We start from the raw sequence: 20,674 nt of genomic DNA, 5'->3' as shown, positions 1-20,674 counted from the left end.
TTTTTTACACATTATAAAACCCAATGTTTAGTCAGCCACCACTGTGACGGCTATTAATCTGACACCAGAAGACCCTGCAGCCAGCCCCGAGCTTCCTCTGGGTAAGGCGAAGGAGGCCAAAAATAAAAAACATTTGTGAGAAACGGACAAACTTCTGGATTCTTTGGCAAAGCGATAAACTTGTAGGGGGCGTAATAAAGTCTATGGGGCATTCGGCTCGGAATCCAGAAATGGACCCTGTTACGGTCGATTCAGACCAGTGGCATGGGCAGAGTCCAACCCTGTTTTATCAGTTTCTCCTGAGAGATGCCAATACGCTTCACGCCGCGGAGACGTCCTTAAGCATTTCCCATTTTGCCACTCCGGGATTCGTCCTCCGTCTAAATCACAGTGTGTATGGCCGTGTCTGGAGAACCGGGCTGAGCCTGCTTGAAAATTCCAGCGACTAATTGGGCCAAAATTTAAAGCGGCAGGTTCTTACCGAAGAGGACGGGAGCAGGAATGGAAAAACCCAAAAATGAGACAGGATAATGAAAGTCAGAAGATGTTAGTGAAGGGAGGAAATAAAAATAAAAAAAACTAAACCTTTTTGATTTAAAAAAGTATTTGCGGAAAGCGGGTTACGTAAGGGGCGGGGGGGATGGACAGATGGGAAGACGGTTTAAATTCCCGCAGTAATCCAAAGAGGTTAGAAATGTGTTTGCTTCTCTGCATGTTTGTTTTAGAGCAAAAGGTGGGGTGTCTTTATCTCGTCTCTGTCGGAGCTTTTATTAATATCATTTTGCATATTAATGCTGGCTGCAGAACCGCCCACCCTCCTCTATTTGCTCATAGTCATAGAACAGGCAGTTGTCCCCCCCCCCCCCGCTGCGCTCATCGCTCTTGGTTTTTGTTCAGTAATTGTCAGGTGCTCAACACATAATTGTATCATAGAAAAACAGCCTGCAGCCAGGAGTAAACTAGACAAACCAATGACTCTCGCAAAAGAGGAGGGAGGCTCGCAGTCAGGACCTCATGGAAACTCTGCTGAGTGATTGATGCAAAATATGCACTTGATATCATGTAATACCCTATGTGCTCTGAAGTGCTTGAATATATTTTGTATTTCCAGTACGAGTGGCCCAGTAGGACTCAAATCGCTAAATGTTGCAGCGGCAGTGGATCATTCCGTATAATTAAAGGACCGCAGCGCCTCTTTTATTACAATCTGCAAAAAGCAAACCGTTGATATAACAGAGCACCTGTGTGATATTTGCACTTTCGACATGGAAGTCATTGTCTCGTTTTCATCTGACATCTCAGTGCGTTTATGTAAAACGTGCCTTTTTAACAAGGGAGGCCACTTGCTGTTATAGGCTCTGGGGGTCATGCATGAACAACGGCCGTATTACTCTCACATCTGCTCAGCTTGATCAGATCTTTGTTAATGTCAATGCGTATTTGCTTCAATTAAAGACTGCATTCATTTTATTTTCAGGCCACGAAATAAATATGCACATTTGTCCAGCTTTGTTTAGACACTAGGAAACAAAGAGCTTACGACTCTAGCATTGCACTTCCATAAGAGGAGACTCACTTATATCAGATAACGCCCAGATATCCTCACTTTATTTGGCTCAAGCTTCATAAAACACTGGTTCCTACATTTCCCAAGGTGCAACTTTTCTACACTCAACACATTTATGTGCATTCAAACAGCCAGCTCACTTTTTAATGGTGGCATACTCGGGAATAATTACTCATTAAAACACGGAAAATCAGTTTTCTGCACAGATCAGCGTTGTGTTCTTTTATGATATTTTATTTGATGTATCATCACATTTAAAATATGCAGAAATGAATGCAATAATAAATAGATAAATGTATGCCTTTACACAGCACATCGCTAAAAGGGAAAGTGAGGAAAGGGCTACATAAAGTTAACGGGAAAATTTGTGACTTTCATAACTCACTTGAGAAACTACTCAATTTCCACATCCTTGAATTGTCGGCAACTAGGCAAAGAATAGACCTCAGATTTCTCCTTTTCCACCCAAAGAGCCCACACCCCCAATATCCTGCTCGAAATGAGGGGATTTAAATGAAGATGGGCACAGAGCCGAAGGAGATTCTGCCGCTAATCCTGCCCCCCCCCCCCCCCCCCCCTTGCTCAAACAAATATCTCATCAAATCCTTCAAGTCTGAAATAAGGTCAAAAGCCAAGGATAATGAGAACGGCAACGTATGGGAAAGATCATCTGCGAAGGACAAAGGGATCCTCCCATCTGCTTCTTCTCCCTCATCCCTCAATCACTCCCGTCGCTCTGTCAGCACACGGTCTCATCCGACGGGAGCGGAGTCATTTGTCTTGTGCATCCAACTCAGAGTGCGCCGGAGTAAATAATGGCCCGGAGGCATTTGCTTTCCACATTAATGTCATTAACAGGAAGGCTGTCAAATGTCAACTGTCACAGGGCCATTAGGTTCAAAACCACAGGTTGCATCCATTTGGTTTTATCGCCCTCGAGAGACTCATCAAGCTGTTGTGTCTATTAACCTTCATTCGTGTCATGTGCATAAACACAAACCGCCAGACGATAAAAATATGTTCGTCTTTGTTGCTTGAAGTTTGATGACGCGGCGGCGCGGAGGAACCCGCAGACACCAAAACAATGAATTCAAAATTATTCAAAAAAAAGACACAAAAAGGAGGGTTTGAAAAAGACAGGGAGGAGAACGTGTTTGTGTGTTTGGATGCGGATGCTCGGGGGAATGTAGGGTTTTGCTCCTTCCTGACCTGCTTTTCTCCTTCAGGGGTCATGCACCAGCCTGCCACAATGCTATCTGCTGTCCCTTCAGGTGCCTGCCGAGGTCTCCTGTGATATCAGGTGATATATAGCTTTGATATAGCCTGTAATTACTGGCCGTGAAGGCCAGGCCGCCTTGGGTGGGGGGGGAAGGAAAAGGGAAAGACAGAAAAAAGAAGGGATACTGTGGGGCTGTGATGAGAAAAAAGGTTTCACTGTTGTTTGATAACACGAGTGTCCGGAGTCTCCAGCGAATTCAAACATTGGGAAGTGGAAGTGGATCTGGACGCGTGTTGGAGAGAAGCAGATACAACAGACGCCTCAGCTCCCAAACAATAAGCTCCAAAAATATCCCACAAGGGAAGAGCAGTGATTATAAAATCACAGAGAGCAGCCTGTGTGTGTGTGTGTGTGTGTGTGTGTGTGTGTGTGTGTGTGTGTGTGTAATATGCAAATGCTCTCCAATTGTGCTAAATGGATGTTTGGTAGCAGGCTTCAATAACAGCTTCATTAGCCTCCATCGAGCTGGCAACGCGGCTCCACCTATAGGCGACGTGTTTATCTGGACGCCCGAGGATCCTGCAGAGCCGTGACACTCGCGGTGAAGGGGCGGGACGGCGGCTGAAAGGGACCCATTGATTTCGGCCTGTCACAGTTGGGTGCGAGACAACCTTCGTCTTGAGAGGCATTGCAGCACTCGCAATATCACTGACGCGCCGGGTGCTGTAAGCTCTCACTTGAAACACCTTGCCGTGGAGGCCCTGGTACACACACACACTCATTAAGTGGGCTAAACTGGAAAAAGGCAGTGCTTGGGTTTGATAGCTGAATATCAATGGGGCACTCTCAGTGGCCTGGGGGGCCGGGGGGGTGGGGGGTTGAACTCCCTGAATGTGTATTGACAGCCCGCGAGAATCGGTGACATGACTGGGCATTTGCCGGAGACGGATGCGCGCCTGGCACAGAGACTAAGCCGGCAGCCGCTTGGCTCCTCTTCAGACGAGATGTGAATGCTAACTACCTCGCTTGCCAGTCGCCACGACTTAACCGGTGCCCGCAGGAGAGGCAGGTGTTAGACACCGGCTAGAGGGGGGGGGGGGAGAAACGTGCAATGCTATCACTGCACTCACAATCATGCTAATTAGAGTTTAACCCAATTAAGGTCATATTTAGATTATTACACTTTAACCAGGTGACTTTTTGTAAAATTAAGACTGAAATGAGATTAGTCTCCAATATTTGAACCAACGAATGTGTCCCAATTGAATATTGAATATTAATGAATCTACACGCAAACAAGTATTTATGCCAATTCGACACCACAAACAACAAAAACACGAATGAAGCGTGTCCGTTTTCTGTGTTGGTTTTGTTTTCCATCGCCAATAACAGGTAATCAAACGACTCATGGAAAACACCATTAGGGAAAATCAGGTCCCTGCAAAGCAAGTGTCTCCAGGCACAGATCTGGAAAGGCAACAAAAACTATAAAATATTGTGCTGCATTGAAAGCATAACTATTCAACAAATAAATGGAAGGAATTTGGAACAACAGAGTCATTCCAGAGCTGGACAATCGTCTTGGTAACAGAAGTGACCAGGAACCCCTCAGTGAAGGTTTTCAACAGTGACAGGATTGAACTTCTTGGCCTCAATTTTAAGAGTTTAACAACCACAATAGCGAGTATTGTGTTCATATACATTTTTTACAGATTTTATTTGCAAACATTTATAATATTCAGTTTTTCCTTGCAATTATTCTACGGTATTTCCATGTAGGTTGAGAGTAAAAAGAGAGAATTTAAATTATTTCAGCCTTACGCTGCAACATGAAGTCTAAATGGGTGTGAATATTCCCTGGATGCACCGTATATGCTTTAATCAGATTCATTACATTGTTTCCAGAGATTAAGTTATAGTGTGTGTGTGCGTGTAAACATATTGCATTGGGTGTATAGAGAGAGATTATGAGATTAGAGGGGAAAATCCATCTGAAATATTAACGACAGACTGCCGATATTGACTAACCGGAAAATATATGGTATAAATCAGAGAGCAAAACTGAAATAACCTCATGTATGTGACGTTGTTTTTTCATATCGCTTCATCCTCGCTGATGCACGTGCCTTATTCATCTTAACACCAAATACATGGAGCCGGCTCTCGGTGCCCCGGCTGTAACCTCTGCCTCCATCACTATTTTAAGACCGACGCTGTTCAAATTGCTTGTTGCTGTTTTGTGTTGTCATTTTCTTTTTTAACCCCCGTGAGCTTAACCGCAGGTACCTAGCAATGGCTCTGACAGCCCAACAATGAAATAGTCGGGGGTGGCATTCATCTTTTCTTTTTTTTTCATGCTAACCAATCGCAAGCCACACATATCATTGTATCCTCACGCTCCCATCTCCGCTTTGGCACCCTCCCTTTAAAACCGATTTCAATTCCACCCACACCTTCCATCCACTTAGCAGCTTCCTCTCCCAAGACAAAAGGCGAGAATCAGGTTGTAGTTACCTTTTTCGCGCCAGTGTGAAGCTCGTTAGCATCGAGATGGTAAAAAAAAAAAAAAAAAAAGTGCTTTTCCCTCGAACGCTATCTTAGTTTTGTGTTCTTGACGGAAGCAGACCCATTGATTCATTCCTGCAGGGATTTTTTGAGTGGGCGGCTGCAGAACAAGGGAGCTACAGGGTGCAACAATTATCTGACAACATGTTTCAAACTACCTCTTTTAACCATCAGCTGCCTTTCACGCGATTATCTGAACTCCGTGGTACCAAACTAAAAAGCCAAGAGCAATTGTTCGACACGGCCCGGAGCTCCATTAGGATTCTCAGATTCCACAATGTGGAGCTGAAGCTTTGGAAAGAGAAAGAGGTGGACATACGTTAAGCTGTGGCAGTAAAACGGAGATAGACAAATGTAAACGCCGAGCAGCAATTTAGATAAACTCCATTCCTTCTGAGTGCTCAAGGGTGTTTTAACCTCAAAGGCAAGAGAAACTATACTAAGAATGATATCCATGAGAGGAGTCTTCATTTTGCTCTAAGTGCTGCAATAAGTCAACACAAGACTGTGCAAGTTTGACTGTGCATATATTCACTCCGCACTCGCCCTGAGCTCTCACATTCTCTTGTAACCAGACGACTTGGTTAAAATCCTGAAACTCCTCCATATTAGGGCTGTATACGATAGTTCACATCCACGGTTCGGACCTTCGTCTTCGAGCCACGGCTCCGTTCACACCTCATTTTTTGGTAGTGGCTGTAGTGGATCTTCAACAACCAACAACTCAGGAGAGTAAACAGAAAGAGGAGCGTCCGTGTCGCTTCAGTAACATCAGCGTTCCCATTTACACTACGTACGGGGCACTCAGGGCACCATCGATGGGTCAAGTCGGTCAGTCTCTCGGGCATAAACCGGCCGGGAGCTCCAGGGAAACTCCACAGGGAATAAATCCACCAGATGATTCCCCCCCTACTTTGGAGAAACGAGGCGTCTGCTCCCGAGCGGCGGAAACACACAGACTTTCACAACGCACTTTTGTAAAAGTAAAAACACACGATCCTCTCCGACCTGCACACTGGTGGCTCTAAAGCTGCTGGTCACTTCTGTGTGTTGGTTCAGATTACGCAGGGCTGTGATTGGACGCTCATATGCACACACGCAACGATTCGCGATCCGAACCCTTGGACGTCTGGGCCGCGATTCCAGTTTTGGTCTGAGAATCATTTCAGTCCTATATTAAATTAATGTTAATAATCAGTTACACTGCAGCAGCCAGAGCAAAGTAAGAGCACAAGCCCGTCCACCTTAACAAACAGGGCTCCACGTCCCCATTTCTGCACAGCGGGGTCCGAACAGGGCTCACGTCTGGCAGCAACGCTCATCAAGCACATTTGTGTTTTGACAAATACCTGATGATGTATTCATAGTGTTTCAAATCAACATTGATTTGTGCCAGAAGAAATGTGCGGCTGGTGTAGACAAGCAGGTGTGATGAGGTGCATTGCTCTTTGGGGTTCTTGACTTAATTAAACTATATATGTACCATAGTGTTTACCCAGATAGAGGCGTGTGTATTTATTATATTAAAAAAAAAAGACGTGTTCTTAACATAACAGTAAGTTCTCCATTTAAAACAGTATGGAAAATAGAAATACATGGACAGCAATATCCTGACTATTGACCTTCTAATTTCCATAATGACATTGACATGAGTTGCTGACGGAATATTTCATCTGTATTTACATGTAACAGAGCACAGTGTGATTAAGACTCATGTCAACATTACGCGCTCCTACTTACTGTGAATACTCAGTCGGATGTTATATTGTGATTATTGTGTACATATATGTACACAATGGGACTAAACTCACAATACTCCACATGACTACATTCAATTATACATTTTCCGAGTACGACCTTTGGATTAATGTAAAACAGAAACTGCTGTGTATGTGCGGGTCGTCTGAATCTGGTTCATATCATAACATTGCTGTCTAATCCATGTAAACATGAAAAACTGGTCTCAAGCAGAAGTGCATTTATTTCTGCTTCGGCAAAGCTAAGGTGTGAATAACAGCATCTCATTGCCTGAGGACTGATGATGTTTCTCTAACAAACAGCTACTTCAGTCAATTACTTAACAGTATTAAACATTTTACTTGCGAGTGTGAGTTTGTGTGATTTTGTGTGTGTGCAAAACATCCAAATGTTCACGTTCCAAACAACTCTTTTTTTTGTTACTATCGTTGATAGATCTTTACAATACCTACAAAAGAAAGAGGTGTTTTAAATAATTCCATTAAGTAATACGTCTGCTAACTAAAATATTCTTCTTCGATATGCTGTGTGTTACAGGGAAAATGCCTTCTCACCTTTGGGACATGATCTTGTACGCGTCAGGCAGGTAACACCTCGTGTTTTCCATTTGTGCTGGGTCCGCGTCGCAGATCTTATCATCGGTGCGGCCGTAGTTGGCGCTCTCGATCATGATGACGTCGGTGCCCGGGCAGCGCAGCTCGATGGGGTAGCTCTCGCACGACAGCTCCCTCCTCACCACGGCCATGGGGATGGGCGCTCGACTAAAGGCTGCATAAAGAAAAGAAACAAAACACAAAACGTAAGAATTCGTTATTTTACATAATCTCTTTTTCTACTCTGGATAAAGGATTTCCGCTCTTAAGTATGAAAACAACTTTATGCAGGAGTTGCAGTCAGTGTTGAATAAATAGCAACAAAAAAAAAGAATCTGTATATTCCTGCAGGGAAATAGGAGAACAGATGGGCGGCCCCTGCAATCAAAAGGTCTGACTCCGAGACATATGAGAAGAGGTTGTCCACCCTGGTCTGAGAGTGTGGGCGGACAGGATGCTGCCTGCGCGGAGTGGGAGGATGAGCGATATAACAAAGGGCCCTCGAGAGGCCGGGAGAGGTGGAGAGAGGGAGACTGACACAAATCAAACGTAAGGAAATAGACGCGCTGTTTGCATTTGAACGCAGGAGGAAAATAAACGTTCATTACAGGCGCGTTCGGCTGAGAAATTAGAGACAGACAGAAACACGGAGACAAAGAAACCACAGCAGACGGTGTCTCATGTAAATTGTTAAACTCCCCCCCACACACACAACTAGAATCTATAAATCACACAAGCTGCTCCGTTCACTGTATTCTAAGGTGACATGGTGCACTTAAGTGAAGCTACATGCGAACAGGAGGTGCTCGCTGCCTCCAGCCAGAGCTGAGAGTCTGTTTGGCAAAAGTCAACTGTTTATTGCGAAGCCAAAATGGCCGGGAGGGCGAGCGAGGGCGAGCGGCGGCGGCGGCCTGGAGGTTGCTGTTCCCCCCTCTCCTTCGCACAGGCACACGCGCGCCCACACACGTCTGCAGAGGCCTGGACTCGTGCACCAAGCAGGCACGTGCACAGCACACAGCAGACCGGGGGTGTTGTGTGTTTACAGCGAGAATAAAAAAAATAAGCGAGATTCGTAAACACTGGCCTGGGTGACAGTAGGAGGACTGTGGCAGTTATAGATTTTTTTTAGAAACATCCTTTCAGACGAGCGCGCTGCCAGAGCCACCGCGAGATGACGTGCGGCGCGGACGTTCATCACAGAGGACGGAGCGAGAGGCGGCGAGAGAGAGAGACTGTTTCCACATGTGAAAATAAGGCCAGGCCACATCACCTGAGATCAATATGATGAGTAATCGTCACAGTTATCCAGGGATCAACAAGGAAAGTTGTTTTTTAAATAAACGTCTGAGCTAAATTCAAAATCCCAAAAGCCACAGTTTCCTACTTTGGCTTCTTGGAATTGGAAAGATTTATTGTCATTGTAAAAAAATAGCCCAATGAAATTCGAAGGGCAGCCCCTAAAAGAATGATACACACACACACATTCCGTCACACACATCTGTCCACATTCAATATTCATAATTAAATAATACAAATAAAGATAAAACCAGTTTAAGAGCATTGTGTTATAAGCATCTTAAAAAGCAGAGTGAAAAATAAAAGGCAAAGCCAAAAATAAACCAGTTAATGCAGGTTTAAATTACTCCATGTCTGATTACCAGTTTAAGTAAGTTCTAGGTTGACGTGGCAGTGGGTTGGGACACTGTTTTTAGGTATTTTAAACTTTAATATAACCAAGTAATTGTTTCAAAGTCTTAGACAGCTTTTTAAATGATATCCTTACATAAAAGGAAAACAGGAATTTAGTATTAGAGTTCATGATATAGGCCCAGGTACAGGGACAGGTGGTCATTAGACTAAATTCTTTATCTACAATCTGCTATTTTCCGTAGCAATTAAAATATGCCTAAAATGAAAAAAAAAATCTCCATAGCAGAAAACACAATGCCACACGCTGAGGTGAAACAACAAAAGCAGCCGCTCATCATCGTGTCATTTGATTTTGTCTCATAAATCATTCAAGCCTTCGACACAGCAAAGCGTGCCATTGAAACGGGCACCGATCGGAAATAATTGTATTCCATTTGGTGATGAAAGCCATCAATTATCCTCCTCTTAATGGGGAGATTTATTCCGCCCCCCCGCCTGAAAAAGTGCCGGTCTGGATCGCGCCAAACTTCTGCGAGGCTGACGACGGCGAAGGAAAAAGGGAGAACATGAGTCGACTACGCCAGGTGCACTTCAATAAACCACACTTGAAAAAGGACAATACTGCCTTTTTGTTTATCGATTTTTTTTTGTGGGTTTTCTCCTTCTTTTGGGAGCAGGAGAAAAAAAAAAAACACAAAAAGTGCTATCAAATTAAGAATCGTATACAACCGTCCATTAGGGAAATTGATTAACGAGATGTGTATGATTTGTTAAAAAGGTTAGAATAAGTCCTTTAAGTTTTGCGACCCTGCAGTGACAAGGGCTTGATTCATGCCAGTGTCCTCAAAGGAAAGGGCGAGCACAACCCCATCAGCATGGGCACCAGCAATCCCCTAATGTAAGTGAGTCAACGCATGCCAGTGATGTCTCGGATTACCCGGCTAGTCAACAACCGTAGTGTAATTACATTTGTGCCCGGGGGGCGGTGATTGATAGGGCTCATATTCCTCGGGGCGCCAGAGACAGCGTCCTGTCCCACTTTCGCACGTACCGCCGCCGTCTAACCTGAACACGTCGCGGAACGGAGTTATCGAAAATCGAAAAAAAAGCTCTTATTGAAACTCCATTGTCTTATCCAAGTTCCCGTGTTCTGCTCACTTCATCGCTCTTCCTCCCTCTGCAGCTACTTCTTTGGAGGAGCATTTATATGCAGTGTGTATCTCTCCACTGCAGATTCTCCCTGGATAATTCTTCTGACAAGTGCACTGCTGAATCTAAGGGTGGGGGGGGGGGGGGAGTAGTAGTTTGTAGAAAGAAAGCCGTGAGGGTCACGCTGGATACTTCCATCACTTTCGCACCAACAGGACGCCGGCGAATGACATAATTCACAAATGAATATTTCCCAGAAAAAAAACGCAATTACTCACCAAAAAGGGCAAAGAGAAAGGTCAGGGAGAAAAATGGCCATTCGGAAAATGTCGCTCCCCCGCAGAGCTTTTTAAAAACCACTCTGAGGGGGAAATGGTTCCGAGTTTTGATTGTGGGTTTGTTAATTGTGATGCTTACACATTTTTGTTGCAGTTTGAAAGCCCGAGCTTATTCCTGGGCCACTGACACAGAGCTCAGACCCATTACCTTCATCGGAGCCAGCGGGCACCGGAGTGTAGACCGAGCGGAGTAACAATGACATTTAAAAGTCATCATTAGTAACAAAACAGGGGCCTGCGGGGGGGGACCTTTTTTTTTTTTTCATTTCGACACCCAAGAAAAAGTGAGCGAGAGCGAGTTCAACCAGCCGCCGTCACTCGGATGAACAGATGTCGCGGACACGTGACGGGCTCCCGACAAAAAGAGAAACAGGGTTTTAGATCGTTTTCAGACTTTAAGTGAAGTGCCGAGTGGATAACTCCCCAACAAATAATGGTCCTTTCTGCATTTATAGTCTGGCAAAGCACCAAATATGTTCCTGGTAAAGGGTCTGTTAATTTGTGAAGATCCCATTTTTTATCCCCTTAAAATGAAAGGCTCCAATTTTGTAGCAGATGATGCAGAGTTTAAAACTTTGTGTGCGAGTGTGTGTGTGTGTGCGGGTGTGTGTGTGTGTGTGTGTGTGTGTGTGTGTGTGTGTGTGTGTGTGTGTGTGTGTGTGTGTGAGGGGTTGAAATTCAAATGAACTCCACTGAATCAATGTAAGATAAATGGATGAGAGGGGAGGGGAAGGCAAAGGGAGCTGATTCAACAGATCAAATGTCTTTTTTTTTGCCGACCGACTTTCCGCCGGATGGACCCGGCCCCCACAGCTAGTGATTAATTAGCACACGAGTCCGGACACCATTATTTGATTAGACCAATGGGAGCCTGTCACACCCACTTCCTAGTTCGCAACAAATGACATTTTCTGGCGAAGGAAAAAAAAGTCAATTTGCGACAAGGAGGAGAAATCTTCTGAGCTCGGAAGAGGAAAAAAAAAAATAGTACAGCATCTTCAATAATGCATAAGGGATTATTTATCTTGGAGTGAGAAACAGTTCAGGCAAATTGTTCTCCCAAGTAAATTACGTTTACATATGGCCTAAGGCGAGCAAATTCTCAGGGGCTTTTCACAAGGAGTGCGAAATGATCCAGGAACTGAACTGTCAGAGAACTCTGCAGATCGAGCGTTTAAGACAACGGCATCGATGAGAAACGACGTTTGTGCCGCGCGAGAGTGGCGGCAGAAGTTGCTCCACGCCGGTCGGAGCAACTTCTGAGAAAGTATCGGGGGCTTTTAAAAAAAAAAAACGAGCGTGAATAAGCAGTTTTATTGAAATGTGCGGATGACGGATGGCACATCGGTAATGATGAATTCATGAGCCCACCGCGGGAGCGAGCGTGACAAACTCCTCAGAATCGACTTGATGGCTTATGACACGTTGACCGACGATGCTGCTAAGCACAATTAGCATTACTCATTGTGACAGGATCCAGATATCCATTCCAACGCAGGCCAATGAACGAGCCATTTGTTTTGCTTCCACTCGCCGTCCGCTGACACACATTTGAACACATTAATTGGCAACACACCACGCGCTTGCAAATTCCAGCAGAGGGAAAAGACTGATGTTGTTGTGTTTTTTTGTGGGTTTTTATTTTTTTGCAGGGCAGCAACATGCAAATGCCACTTTCAAGCTGTCAATCAAACTGGCCGTGATGCCAGTGGGGAAATTAGCACTTCGGTGTTAACAAAATCGCTACAGAGGGAGAAAGAGAGACTGTGCAACTGTAATAACCTGCTGCAACTTCTTCAATCATCCTCAAACGGTGAATATATTTGATGTTTTTCTATGAGGAACCAACATTAGACATCAATCGTATATGAAACTGACAAGATAGCAGGCGTGGCGGAGCGGCGCTGCGCTTCTCCTTCCCCCCCCCGTAATGATGTATTGACACTATAAAAGTTAATAACTGTGAAAGTTAATAAATTGGTCGCTGGATGGGGAGAAATCTGCAGCGCACAGCAACTTCCCTGTGTGACGCGGCTCCAGGAGACGGTCACCTCATGTTTGTGCACACGCACTACCCGAAACAAATACATCCCTCCATAAAGCCTTGATTCACATGCTCAGAACACAGAGGTGAAGAAATCTCTCCGTCCAGCGGGCACTTCCATTTAATTAATCACTACTTCAATTCATTAAGTGCATATAGCTGTGGCGAGAGGAGAAATGAAAAAAAAAAAGGGGGAATAGGAAGCGAGTCTTATGTTAAAAACCACTTCGCTGTGCAAATTACAACAAATCCGTTTCTCTGGTCAAATCCTCTCTGGCTCAGGAGAAATCTGCCGTTCCCCTGCAGTTTTGCATTTATATTCAGATTGGTCTTAAAATTCATCAGATGTAATTGGAAATTTGTATTTAAAAAGAAGAAGAAGAAAAAAACACAGCTCTGAGCCAATTCTAGCCATTTTCCAGTTTTCTTTCTTCCCTGAGTGTAAACAGAGCAGAGCGACGTGTCCTGCTTCCTATCAGCGAAGTGGCATTTTGTCAGACGGCCCGGGCCGGAGGTGAGTGTGTGGCGCTGGCAGCTGTCGCGGGCGGTGGCTCCAGACAGTGAGCCGGGCTTTGTTCGGCTCCCGTCATGTCTGACATCGTTTTGCTGTTTCCTCTCCTTTCACTGCCTCCTGCCTCCTCATTCCCTCCCTACCGCTCGCTCTCCCTCCTTCCTGTGACCCACCCACATGTGCCGGCATCACTGAAGGGAACATCTCAGCCACGACTAATGCACCTTGGCCCCCACCTACTGTACACTGCCTCCTAGGCTTAAATGAACACAATCCCTGTCACACAAACACATCGGAGATACACACTGACACACACACAGACACACACAGACACAGGACTCCCAGCACAGGCATGACTCAACATGCCCCCATAGTAACACGTGCCCTGATAGTAATTGAGGTCAAAGAAAAGAAACAACAGGCTGATTTTTTCGTCTCGTGTGAGGGGGAGCGAGGTCTTTTTTTCCCCCGCCCTCACTCTTCTTTTACCACCACAGCATCAAATGGAATTGCCTAACAGCTCACTGGAGGCAGCAGCCGGGCTAAGTTTAGCACGGTGAACTGAGACAAAGTGCAGCGGAACCTCCACTGATCCCGAGCCGCTCAGGAAACAGAGGTGGCTCGGTGTTTAGACGAGAGCGACACTAATGTGGACGTAGCCGGTCAATCGATATGAATAACAAACATGAATTCTTTCTAAAAAAACATCCTGCAGGTGGCGGATTTAGTGAGAGCAGGTTTGTGCTGCTGTTGATGGTGTGATACTGTCAAGTTTATATTTTATGGACACGTTTTTCCAAAGGTACTCTTCTTAAACACCTCTTTCCACCAATCAGCCATTGATGAATCATCTCTTAAAATGATAATATAGCTTAAAAATGACCAAAGCATCTAAGTCCACCTTATGTATGCACATTTTATTCAAAACATATACGCATAAGTGCAAAGCAGGGTTATCTCTATGGAAAAATAGGTGTATATTTATTATTTCACTAGAAAGAGAGAAGTAGTGGTCCCCAGGATACGGACTGAATATATCACAATGTGTATTTTATACGATGATATGTGCTTTGTACAGAAAATCGTCCAATCTTGAAAATGTTAACAACTGTATTAAACAGAGGTATTAAATATAAATAAGCCAAATCAAAGAGAGTAAAAAAAGACCTCCTAACTGCAGTTCAGTGTAGTTGACCTCCTTGAGTAAATGTAAAGTATGTGTAGTGTATTTACTATTATATATTCTCCTGTGAGAAACACTGAGAAATGCCTTCTATTCATTTCTAGTTTGTCTGTGACCCTGGTTAACACCAACCAGCATTTTTCTGATGGTAAAAAGCAAATATCAAAACCTAAAGGATTAAAAAACAATGCACAGTTTTCCCCCTTATCTCCTCCTTAACTTTAGGAAGCAGCATGTACGTGAACACGTGTGTCACCGCCAATCGCAACTCGGCGAAATGAAGAAGCTCTCCGTCATCCTGTCCACGTGAGATAAATGACAAACCAATAACAAGGGCACTTAGAAAATCCATTCTCTTGTAATGAATAAAGAAAACAGGCAATATCGCGGTGCGAATAGATCCCTGGGGTTCTACTTATTATACTGGTATTAATACTGGAATGGGGTGAACTCCAGCACGAGGCTATACTGGCCACCAGGTTCGCACCATCTGTCACAACCAAACGGAAAAATAAATAACTTTTTCCGCCGTGGAACATCGTGATGTTTGTGTCTGTGATGGTAGTAAAAAAAAAAAAAAAACACTTTATCCGAAATGACCTCAATCAGTGGAAAACAGCTAAATTAACCCAACATCCCACTCCACTCCACACTCCATCACTTGCACATGCAATAACCCATAATTAGTTAGAGGCTGGTATTTTTCCAACTTGAAACGAGCCGGAACGGGAGGAGAGACAGTAACACAATTTGCACGAGGCGGCATATTGGCTGTTGATGAAATTTTCCCCTTGTTGTGTTCTTCATGAAAGCCGCGCATGAAAGTCTCTGGCCTTGTTTTGGAATTTAAGGGGGTTGAGAGGAAAACAAGGAAACTAAGGCCAACGCTCACTTTGTCCTTGTTTGAATTTGTCTGCACTCCATTTCATCAAAAGTACCCTTGCACAACTCGTTGGATTAGATTGTAACGGTTTGTTTTCCGTGGCACAGCGTGTTCGCAAAAAAAAAAATTCCCCCTCCTCATGCTCCTGCAACTGTAATCTTTGCTGCAGTGTAATAACCGAGGGGCAAAAAGCATGAATTAATACCAATTAATGCCCCGTGCTGTCGTGTTTACTTACATAATGAACAAAAACAATGATTTAAATGACAAAATTAAAATACCATTTCATGCATATTCATCTGTTGTGTATTTCTGGGGTTTCCGCAAACTTCTTACTTCTCCGATCGTTTGTGTCGGAGCATATGTAGCACTGGGCTCTTAATTGGGTTTTACTGCAGCTAGTCCTACATGCAGGGATTGATAAAAACGAGTATCTAGACACTGTCCACGCTCACACCGAATCCCCGGAGAGATATAATTCAAAGGTGTTGGAATCAGTATGGATAATAGTAGGTTGAAGTAGGGGGAGCGGTGAAGGCGGGGGTGGGGTGCTTGCCCTATATACTGTAAGAACCCAAAGGGTGGTGCAATATCATGTGCCGGGTGGCATCAATAGATTAAAGGCCGTCCGTATCTGTGCTTAACTGCGACGGGCTTCTTTTGTTCACTCCCCTGTGGTTTGTTCATACTTACATGTGTGTTTGTGCTTGCATGTGCTCACCTTAATACATTATGCATTGGAAAAGGGGTGGGGGGGGGGGCGGGGGTGTTTCTCCCTAGAGGAATACTTCTATCTGGTGCATACACCTACACGTACAAAATGTGACACTGTTGAAGGCAACAGTAATTTTTAAATCAGACCCCCCTCGCTCGTTCCGTCTCGCTTCCTCCCCCTTCCCGAGCTGCAGCATCACTCGCAGGGTGTAGCACCTAATCAATCTTTTGTCAATCCCCCCCCCCCTCGGCGTCCCAGGCTGTCCTCTGATTTACTATACGCCACATCATATGCCAGTTTGGTGGTTTCATACCATATGAGAAGAAAAGTATTTGTCAGCGGAGTAACTGCGCCGGGAAAAGGAAATCTGCGAGTTGCGGTAAAGGTGGATTTGTGAAAACAAGACAAAGGGAGAAAAGTGAGATGAAAACAAATATGGAGACAAAAACCAGTGAGATAAATGTTTTGAAAAAAAGTGATTCCCAAACCACCCACAGAGTGAAAAGTAATCTCATTCCATATGCGTGCAATCAAGGCAGTGCTGCAGAAATTAGCCTGGGTGGCTACGCTAGATCTGGGACACGTGGCGACGCTCATCTGCTTTGATCATCTTTTTCTTCTGCATTCAAAGCGACAGGTATCAGATATGGAGTTATTGTGTGGAGATAATGAGCGGGGGGAATATGGATGAAGCAACATGTACGCGGCGCCAGCGCCTCAAATCAACTGGTCGCAACTCGGAACACGCGGCGTATTGGAAAGAACCCGACAACGAGCGTTAGGGAGCATGAGAGTTTTCAGCGAAACGTGCCACACGTGCGTTCACACGTAGCAGGCGTGGAGCTGTGGCGCACGATACAGCAACACACCGAGACAGGTTTGTGCCTCCATAACTGATTATTCATTCGGCAAAGCTGTGACTGGAAAACAGGGGAAGCTTCGAAAAAGTTGCAGGTTTCCCCTTAAAACGTGTTTAAAATCTAAACTGGTCCCACAACCTGCCAGAGTCATCAGGGCATCAATCGATCGAGACTCGCGAGTCTCTGCACCTTTACCTTGAGACTTATTCCATTTAATCTCAGAAACGCCAACTCTGGGTACGTGACTCTCTTTACATGATGTCGGCCTCAAATCCTTTTGAGTGTCCCCCCCCCCCGAAGGCCCGGACATTTTTAACACATGACCAATTTCTATACATGAATAAATAATGTTACACTTATGTTTCATGCACACAACAACCATGTAGAAGGGGGGATGTAATTATTTGGGGCAATATGTCACAAGGGGATGCATTACGTCATTTGAATGGAGATTTATGGGAGAACTACTGCTTTTCAGTGTTATGCACCAGACGTGTGATGTTGCAATGAAGCAGAATTAGATCTTGAAAGCTGCAGAATGTGTTTGTATTGTGATTTAGCGCTACGGGTCAAATCCAGACCTCCCAGTCGTGGTCCCCACCATGACCCCGGCACAAAATAGCCACCATTGTATGCGTGGGGCTGCGATGCAGCTGAGAAACATCTGCAGTGCGCCTATAACAAATGGCATGTCGCGTCGCTGGATGCTGCCGCTGCCTGCTGTGGAATGACATCGCTCACTCTGCCTCTCCGGTTTCAGCCCTCTCCTCAGTCCGGCCCGTTGCAGAGAAAGAAGTGTATTATCACCCTGAAAAAGGATCTCCTTCTAATCTCCCCCCCCTCGTCCTCCTCCTCCCACCACCACACGTGGGGCAGTGATCACAGAGGCCCGGTGCGTGTGTGTGTGTGTGTGTTAATGTGTGCAGAGTGAGGGAGGCGAGAGGGAGTGCACCGCTGGGGAATGTGCACCTGCAATTTTTCTCATTCGACACAGTCGGCCTTTTGTCGGGTCTCCGGCGTAGAGAGGGGGGAGACGTCTGTGAAAGTTATGACTCCTGGCCTCAACCCCCCACCTCCCTTAAAAAGACATCTTCACTGGGGTATTCTCCATCTCAGTGGAGAATAGTCCACGTCAGAGAAGGGAATGTGGAGGATAACAATCCAATGGACGACCCAGACAGTTTGGCAGAACATAAGCAAACTCGCACACACAACCGGGAGCAATTAGATGTAAACAAAGCACGGAAAAAAGCCGCGGATCCACATGGGGGACGGAAAATTAAGACAGCAGAGAATTAAGTTTAAAAAGAATGTGGTCATGAGGAAGAGTAAGCGTAATGAACATTCCCAATTATTCATGGCTTCTGGATTTTGTCCCCACACCTAAACAACCATATGAGTCGTTGACCTCCCCTCCGATTGATTAGAGGGTTAAAGTAATAAACACGTCAGTCATGGATAAAAGGATGGGAAGAGAACGGCGGACTCCTGTGTCTCCACCGACTTTGTCACCGGACTTCCCCCTTTTGCTCCCGTTATAATGACTACGCCCGCTGAAGTCTGCCTAACAATAAAACGTGTCTACGGGTCATAAGAAGCCGCTCGCACAGGCGACCTGTGAGCTTGTTGTGTTTATGGGAGGAACGCTCTCCGAGATGTCGACGGAACATTGCACACTGTGCTCGCGGGCTATTTTAATTTCTATTTTTGCAAAGCCATACGATATACCCAAACAAAATAGAGAGAACAATTGGAGGAGGAAAAAGCTGGAAGGAGACAAAGCTCAGAGACCGCATTCACCAAACCCAAAATATTTGATATAATAAACAGAGAGGGCAGAGGTCTGGACGCTGAAATGTGTGTGTTTCTGTGTTTTGCTGACGATACTGTAATGTCGGACTGCAACTAACAATTCATGCCCGTATCGATTAGACTACAGATCATGTTTTTCTCAGTTGCAGTAACGGTAACACACTTGTTTTAGCATCGCGCCGCACCTTAAAGATGATGTATTCTTGCAGCTTAGTTTCCTAGTTCTGCCCATCATTTCTATTTATAGTTTCTACTATAAAGTTCAGTGCTGATATATCAGAAAATATGGCCACGCTTTAAAAGAATAAGTCCGTTGGACCGAGATGTCGGGGGCTCGTTCAGAGTTTAAACAAACAGCCAGCGAAGCCAAACTTATCCGAATGAAAAAACAATGACAAACAGTAAAATTGTTCGAGTGCCTGCTGTAAACATCCATCACAGTTTATTGAGCCGCCTTCCTGGTTTGACGTCGATCCTCCACTCAAGACTTTTCTTGTGCAATTAGGAATTATTACCAACATTTTGGATGCACTCACTTCCCGTTTTATGCCTGAAATAAAGCACTTTCAATAAAGACGTTGTTTAAAAGCCATCTGATGGTCCTGCTTCCGTGCTCCGGGATCTCAGCTGCTTCGTACGCTGATAAAACGTTATCGTAAACTGGTTAAACAACACAAATATGACCCAGGTTGCAATAAACCAGAATGATCCCTTTAAGTGGAGGGTCACAGGCTACTTCGAGGGGGGGGGGGGGGGGGGGGGGGGGGGGGGGGGGGGGGGGGGGGGGGGGGGGGGGGGGGGGGGGGGGGGGGGGGGGGGGGGGGGGGGGGGGGGGGGGGGGGGGGGGGGGGGGGGGGGTATTTGGTCAGGATAGCAGTGATCCGTGGCCTTAACTGACGGCTCCTCCCTTGGCTGACAGCTGCGGTGGCCAAGCGGTGACCCCAAGAGCCTTGATGCTGCACATCTGCAGAGGATGTGGTGGTGGTGGGGGGGGCCGTAAGGAAGATTTGTGTTCTCGCATGTGGGAGGGCTGGAGAGACGGAAGATAAAGGGAGGCAGGGAGGGAGGGAGGGAGGGAATGTGTGTGTGTGTGTACTGTACATGCAGTGCACAGAGTACATAGACTACAGTGCATTTTCCCGTCCCCGGGATAGAAGTGGAACTGCAGAGTGCCCGACCCTGGCGTCCGTCCAAACGAGGAGGCCACGCTCAAGAGCTTCTATTACTCTCGCGCTATCCATCTCCCCCCTCTCTACTTCCTTTTATTTTAATGAGAGCACAATTAATAAGGAAATGGAACAGCTTCCCAAAGGAGGCGGGTTCCTCAACAATGGAGGCCCTTCTTTTGTCAATGGCCGTATTGAATTCCCCTTCAAGGCCACCGGGCCATACCGAGGGCCATCTCCAGTATCCGCCTCCCCCCCTCACCACACCGGCAGCTCCCTCTTTTTTTCTTTTCCGCAAGGTCTCATGGGCTAATCTGTGCCACAGTTTCATTTGATCTCGCCCTTCATCGCTCCCACCCCCCCCCCCCCCCTTTCCTTCTAAATGCAGACTTTACAATACTACATATTGATTTGCTGCGGGTGAGATCACCAGTTACTGTGCATGCTTGGTTTATTTAATGACAACGCTGTGGGAACGGAGAGCAGGGGTCTCACACCGCCTCGGCCATAATTGGCCCCGGCTGCATCTCGAGTGAGCTTCGGTCGGTGCACGGCGTCGGATCTTTAGCAGTCTTTGCTTTTGTATGAATACAATAAAAAAGCCCCCCCCGACAGCTCAATTGCGCCGCTGCGAGAGAAAATAAATATTAAAAGAAGCAAT

The 20,674-nt window shown here is 45.6% G+C and overlaps 1 protein-coding gene across 24 annotated transcripts in view; it reads right to left on the bottom strand.

Annotated features, from left to right (window-relative positions):
- LOC117779360 (adhesion G protein-coupled receptor L3-like) overlaps window positions 1–20,674 on the bottom strand; it is a 202,508-nt gene that overhangs the window by 120,195 nt on the left and 61,639 nt on the right. For all 24 annotated transcript variants that reach the window (XM_034615465.1, XM_034615460.1, XM_034615468.1 and 21 more), the window contains exon 4: window positions 7,664–7,877. In XM_034615465.1, the coding sequence (XP_034471356.1) occupies window positions 7,664–7,877 (214 nt within the window). The remainder of the gene's footprint in view (window positions 1–7,663; window positions 7,878–20,674) is intronic.

Source organism: Hippoglossus hippoglossus, chromosome 18 (assembly GCF_009819705.1).
Source record: "Hippoglossus hippoglossus isolate fHipHip1 chromosome 18, fHipHip1.pri, whole genome shotgun sequence".
Taxonomy (NCBI): Eukaryota; Metazoa; Chordata; class Actinopteri; order Pleuronectiformes; family Pleuronectidae; genus Hippoglossus; species Hippoglossus hippoglossus.
The sequence above is the reverse complement of the archived record's forward strand: the minus strand, read 5'-3'. Positions and strand labels throughout refer to the sequence as shown.